The sequence below is a fragment of the Pseudoliparis swirei genome, unplaced genomic scaffold (assembly GCF_029220125.1).
Source record: "Pseudoliparis swirei isolate HS2019 ecotype Mariana Trench unplaced genomic scaffold, NWPU_hadal_v1 hadal_143, whole genome shotgun sequence".
Lineage (NCBI taxonomy): Eukaryota > Metazoa > Chordata > Actinopteri > Perciformes > Liparidae > Pseudoliparis > Pseudoliparis swirei.
The window spans coordinates 1-7,080 of record NW_026613379.1 but is presented as its reverse complement, the minus strand read 5'-3'; the positions used below and the strand labels follow the sequence as shown (position 1 = coordinate 7,080).

General features: G+C 37.0%; 1 protein-coding gene across 2 annotated transcripts; it reads right to left on the bottom strand.

Annotated features, from left to right (window-relative positions):
• Window positions 1-2,603: 2,603 nt before the first annotated feature.
• Window positions 2,604-5,103, bottom strand: gdpgp1 (GDP-D-glucose phosphorylase 1). 2 transcript variants are annotated; one of them, XM_056411170.1, is made up of 2 exons: window positions 4,981-5,103; window positions 2,604-4,090 (listed from the first exon to the last, which is right to left on the bottom strand). In XM_056411170.1, the coding sequence occupies exon 2, from the start codon at window positions 4,077-4,079 to the stop codon at window positions 2,997-2,999; it is 1,083 nt and encodes a 360-aa protein (XP_056267145.1). In that variant the 5' UTR covers window positions 4,080-4,090; window positions 4,981-5,103; the 3' UTR covers window positions 2,604-2,996. The 2 variants fall into 2 exon arrangements, with proteins under 2 accessions (XP_056267145.1, XP_056267147.1); XM_056411172.1 differs by having other exon boundaries at window positions 2,604-4,087.
• Between the last annotated feature and the right edge of the window lie 1,977 nt (window positions 5,104-7,080).

The window sequence follows — 7,080 nt, the reverse complement described above, 5'->3', positions numbered from 1 at the left end:
ACAGTTGAACTGGAAAGTAGACCCACCCCCCACGGGACATGTGCACCTGTGGGAGCCAGAGCCTTGTCAGTTTGCAGGAATAAGCTGATGGGTCAAAAGACAACGAGAAATAAAATGAAAAACAAAAAGCTAAATGTGCAGCAATAAGATGAATAAAGATCGATATGAAGTTAAGAAGTGCTATAGGTTGCTATATTAGCACATTAAGAATTAAAAGTCACGATTGAGATAATAGACATTTGGAAAAAAGAGAGAGCAGTGAAGAGAGAAGACATACCAAATCAAAATGTCATCACTTACTTGGATATCTGTAGTAGAAGTCGTTTTCTACGTCACTTGATATATTTTTTGCTCTTCGGTCCTCTATCCAGTGTGTATCCGATTCTGAACTGTAGCGAACAAAAACCCCAAACAAGATGACCAAGGCTGTCTGCCACACGATGCAAACTGTCGGGAGACTGACACGAAGATTAGTATTTTTTTCACGGTCGCACAACTCCCTGAAGCTTTGAACACAGCCCATTGTGTCGGGCTAGTCTTGACCCCTTTAAAATACAAGTTGTAAGAGCTGCAGCTGAAGGATTCAAGTGTGCTGTTCTTCCAAAGTGACTTCAAAGGCCCTGAGCATCTTGTGCTGAAGTGAAGAAAGGTGTTGGCTTTAATAGGAGGACCCTCCCACAGTCACTCCTTTCCTCCTTGGAGGGAGTGCCTTTGTGTGAACTCCACTTGTTTTGTGTGGTGACACATCTTGAAGTACTCATCACACAATGACAACATAGTACTGTCATGTAAAATTCTACCGAGCCTAAGTTAGTATGGTGGAGTAGAGGGAACAGTCATCTGGCCCGCTGTCGACTCGACTTCCTGTCCACTGATTGTGGGTTATACCTCTGAGAGAAGCTCGTAATCCAGCCGACAGATATCAAGGTATTGGTGTATCGTCTTGTAACATTTACACAAACACTCAAGAGAAAGATATAAATGTATATATTTGTATGACATAACAAGCCGGTCTTTATAGTAAAGCACAATTGCCCCTTTCTACCTGCCAGAACGTTCTCATCTCCTACACGGTTCATCCTGTGAAGCATCAACTGTACATAATGCGTCTCCATGCCCCGTTAGAAAGATGCACAACAGGTTTGACTCAGTGGACCATCCCTTAAAGGCTTCAAGAAGACGATTGTCTGGTTTTTTATTGGCAAAAGTCTCTGCAGTTGTGGAGGCAAACTGTTAATAATCCATTTTAATTAACATTTAAACCTTTTCTTTAGTTTTATTTGCTCAACTAATCACCAAATGATATATAAATTACCAAATCATGATAGAGTATTCACAACTGGAACCATCAGAGCGTTTCCATTTGTTGTTGCTGAACAAGTGCAGTAATTTCAACTCAAGAGATTCAGTATTTTGGACTGTGAGATTACGCTGACAGAGACCGGCTGCCGAATGGGATCCGTAAATGTGATGCAGATAGTGTGTTTTGTTGTTGTTAGTTTGAGCTTTTATTGCTGAAAACAGTTTGAGCTAAATATTTGTATAAATGCTACAAGGAACATATATTATAAATAGGAGTAGGCACTGTTGTGCCAGTCAGATATCTTAGAAACGGCACTGGTCGCCTAATGTTGTCCCTGAAGGAAGAATTAAATAACTGCAAAACTAAACATCTTGTTGAATCATGAACGCACCAGGATAAGATGAGCGTGTCAGCAGCTAAACCTAGAGATCAACGCACTGGTTGTGCTCTCACCAACAAGGAAGCTCATTAAAATGAGTGAGCAGGGAGGGATGCACATTGATCTTCCTGCTCAGCTGAGCACTGCTACCTTGGTGATGTCATTTTGGCAGATGATATGCTCTTCGGGGATGATGTGTAGCTTTGATCTCCCTTCATCGGAGCACCGCTTCCAGGCCCGTTGAAGCAGCTCTTCTATTTTCTTCAGAATAAATGAGAACATGTGGGGGCAATGTTATGTCAGTGAGTTTGGTTAATTAACAACTTGACTTGCGTTATATGTGCTGCATGTGTTATCAATTCTGACAAAGGCTTTTCTCACTTTTTTAAACTGTATTCGGTGAAGCTTTAGTGGTGGTAAATGCCTTGCTCAAGGGCAACTCACTGGTGGTAATGAAGGCGTTACAAGTGGACCTCTCAGATGAATCCTGCATCAAGATCTCCAACCTTCAAATCACAGGTCCACTTCTCTAACCTTCACATCAACAGGAACTACCTGTGAATTCCCACAAGGGGCATCCAGTGAGTGAGGTGATGAAGGCTCAACAGCTGCACAGGCTCTTCATCACACGCCATTGTCAATGCAGGACCAGTGCAGGTGTTACTAATCTCAGTTAGTCGGAACAGCGTGACCGTGAGCCAGCAGCCACACGACCAGGACCTGGACACTGGAACAGCGAAATGGAATTCAGACGTCATTAATTGTATTATTTACACCTGTGCTTTTCCCAGTGTGACACGTCAACAGGTGTTCTGAGAGAGATTTATTGACACACACACACCTTAATTATTTCCCCTTTGGGGTCTTGCTTAATCTCACACCAACTCTTTTGTTGAATGATCATACTCTCGTGACAAGAACTTAAACAGCAACACTTTATTTTGACAAGCCAAATTGGGGACTTTCTTCCTATACACAACTCACAATAAATACAAAAACATTTACAATTTCAAATAAAATGCTTTTGCCATTTGATTTTAAACCGATTTTAATGCAGCACATCCTTGAGCACATTAATATATTCTCACTGATAAATATATTTATCTCAGAAGGTATTTCTGTGCATATCCAAAGTTACATTTGGGCCAGATGCAGGAAATATTCAGTTTAGCCCCCAAAGCATAATACAGTGTAAAGATACACATTTTCTTGATTGACGTCACTAAAAGCCGAAACACATTGTGAATGTGTAGCTTCTAAACTAGTTGATTTAAACTCCAGCACAGGATTTTAAAAGGCTTTAACGTCCAAACGCTATACATCCATCAAATGACGAGTAAGCTGCTGTTCCAACATGTGAAACTCTGAATCGGGCAGAAGATATCTCTGGATGATATCTATTACGTCTTTCTCAGTAATTAACTCATAGTCCTTCTTGTTCTTAAATGGTAAATGTCCAGCGAGCTCACAGAGAGCAACATTGAAGGCAGATTCCTCTTTGGCACCGAAGCACGCTGTTCTCGGCCAGACAGCGATACGAACACCTTTCCTTGAACAGTGATCTTTTTCGTTCTGTGGGCGATCACACGGTGGGCATCCCCTCGTCACGAACAGATTGTGTGCAATATTACGGTCGACGAGAAAGTCCGTGACTTGACAGATGGCTTCGGCAACTTTCTCCACCCTCTCGGATTCTGTGTAAAACAAAAAGCCTGCAGGAAAGTCCATCAAGCGATAAAAGCCCTTTTCAGGAACCAGAGGCTTGGCTGGCCTTGATTCTACCTTGAGCTCATGGTCCAGGTAATACCCATGTAGGTGTAAATGATTGACAGACGCAAATGCTCCCAGACTATTGAACCCCACACGGAAGCCAGGATCGGAGCTCAGGAGCACAGATTCAATACCAGCCTGGATGGCAAAATGTGTCATGACCTGTGGGAAACAGCTTGAAGGATCTGGAACAAGGAGACAATGGCCAAACTCTAAAGGGCTGACATTGACCAGCACGACCATCCTACAGAGTTCATGCAACGCTCTCTTTTCATTTCCTCCCTCAACCTCCTTTATCATCTCAACTATGATTTCTTCTGGATTGATTTTGTTAAAATTAAACTGCTTGCCATTGAACTCCTGTTGAATACTAAGTATCTCTTGAGGCTTTCTTCTCTCTGTTCCTCTTTCAATGTTCAGCTGGGCCACAAAGCCATGCGGACCCAGCAGGATGCGTGTTTGTAGATCCCCCAGATGGTAGCGGAAGAGCCCCCTGGTCATCCTGTCTGTCCAGCCGGCTTGGACGGTCGCGTCAAACTCTGTCGCCGGTGATCCAAGTCTGTTGCCATTGCACCGATGCACATCTGCGACAAAGTCCTGGTTGCTATACACAAACTGGAGCGACATGGTTGGATCTGCTGGTGAACAGTGAGGCAGAGAGTCAGAGAGGCGTGGGGTTTGGTTCACCACGGTGTCATTCTGCTGAATCATCAGGGGAGCCAGGTCACATGTGGCCTGTGGACATGGCCGCCAATACAGATCACCTGCCCATGATTCTTTTGATAGATTCATACATTTTATAGTCAACTAAATTGACTACAGTTTAGTGTTGATTACCATCATAAAGGTGAAGAAAACATTCCCATTTGAGAAGATGCACAACCATCTAAATAGTTGCCAGTTCATTTCCCCAGTAATTGATTAGTAATTCATTCCAGCTGTAAAGTACAGACAGTACTCTACAGCTGGAATCATTTACTAATCAATTACTCCCGCCCACCAAACTGATCACCTTCACACTGACCAGGAGTGGAATAATTATTTTGCTCCTTTACTCAATTACAAGCAATGGATTCATACTTAAGTACAAGTGCGTAAATATTATCATTAAAATGTAGTACTCATAATACTGAGCCCAGCGAGTGTTTTATTATTATTGGATTATAACTATAATTTTTATATATTTAACGCACAAAATATATGGTGAATTTATAAAACACGCATTGTTCATCATATTTTCATGGAATTGATCTACAGAAAATCATAGTCTGAAGTATAGAAACTACTAACGATAACTTTGACTCATGTAGTGGAGCTCAAAGTTTCCCCTGAATGGTAGCGGACTGGAAGAAGAACCATTCAAGAAATACAGGTACCTCAATTTCGTACTTAAATACAGTACTTATAGTACATGTGCTTAACGTTATATTCCTTCACTGATAATGACACATGTTTAATAGCTAGCCAACTCTACATCAGGCTCGTCTCCCCACAAGCCTGAGTTGATATGATCTGATAGTGTCCTCACCTTTATGATATCACTCAGATTCAGTGTCGAGAGACGAAAAGCGGATTTAGCGTGTTAAAGGCTTGCACTTGAATGTTTCGTTTTCTATCCATTTATTTTTCTTGAACCGGTTAGCTTCCTACGTCAAACGCGTTCTTCTTCGTTGGTGTTTATTCGTGTATTTCCGGTTAATTCTTTCAGAATAAATGTTTTTGAATCAAATTTGCAATTGCATCATCAGTCACCACATTAAAAACGGTATACTATATATATATATATATATATATATATATATATATATATATATATATATATATATATATATATATATATATATATATATATATATATATATATATATATATATATATATATATATATATATATATATATATATATATATATATATATATATATATATATATATATATATATATATATATATATATATATATATATATATATATATATATATATATATATATATATATATATATATATATATATATATATATATATATATATATATATATATATATATATATATATATATATATATATATATATATATATATATATATATATATATATATATATATATATATATATATATATATATATATATATATATATATATATATATATATATATATATATATATATATATATATATATATATATATATATATATATATATATATATATATATATATATATATATATATATATATATATATATATATATATATATATATATATATATATATATATATATATATATATATATATATATATATATATATATATATATATATATATATATATATATATATATATATATATATATATATATATATATATATATATATATATATATATATATACATACATGTGTTGTGTGTACATATATATGTATATATATATATATATTTATATACATACATTCATATACACTTTAATAATTGAAGACGTCTGTTGATAGTAACAGAAGAGATGGGAGGGTATTTTTACAAACCGTTATAAACATACATAATCAATTGAAAACGGGAGCGTTTGCTGATACCATCTTATACTGTAAGGAAGATCCCTGCCGATCCCATACACTTAGCTCACAATAAAAATACATGTTAAGTGTTTTGTAGTCTTCACCCAGTGGTAGAAGATGTATTCCAATCATTTAAGTATAGGCTACCAAGCAAAAGAAACACTCAATTAAAAATAAAAGTATTGCATTCACTTAAATAAAAGTACAGTTATCAGCAACATATACAAAACATATCAAAAGTAAAAGTATGTGTTTGTCATCATGGGTCCTGTCAGTACTTGAGTACATGTACTCAGTTACATTTAACCACTGCCTTTCCCTACCCATAGTGTTGTAGTGGCTGAACATTTGTTTAGAAAGGTTCTTGTGAGCCTAATAAAGGCACATATATAACCAACCAACAGCCCCACACAAACAAAGCTATTTAGAGGACATGGATAAACTGTAAAGCCAAATGGTATGTGGGCAATATTTTACTGGTGAGCCCCTTTCCAGTTTATCACAGCTGATTCGTGCAGGCTCAAGTAACTTTGAAAGAATGAGCAGCTGGCCAATCAGGCGTCATGGTTATTTTAGTCTCTGCATACACATTTGGGAGATAAAGCAGGCCGTGATTGGCAGAGTTGTGAATGTCTGCCACAGAGTCAGAGTGCTCGTCACAGTCAACAACTGAACCAGCTGGATTTATAAATTCACGTTGAATTTCTCACATAAATAAGGACAAGTGAGAGAAATGATGGAAGCTAGCAGCAACAAAGTAAGTTGTGTCAGCAATGATATCTTAGAGGTTATTGAAACAAGAGTTATTGAAGAGTTGAGGGCACCTACAAATTACTTGTTGCTTTTTCTTTTTGTGTTTTTCTTACTAAAGTGTAATGATTTAAACCTTGTGAGAGCTTAAGAGTTAAAAACATCATAGAGTTGTATGCGTTTGGTGGAACAGATGGCACCACCATGCCTCTGGTTATTTTTAACACCATTAGCAGTTTCTGTTACCAACATATCCCGTTCACTATAACGTACATTATAGTTTGTTAAAAAATATGTTGTTTAAATTCTATTGTGATTAAATATGT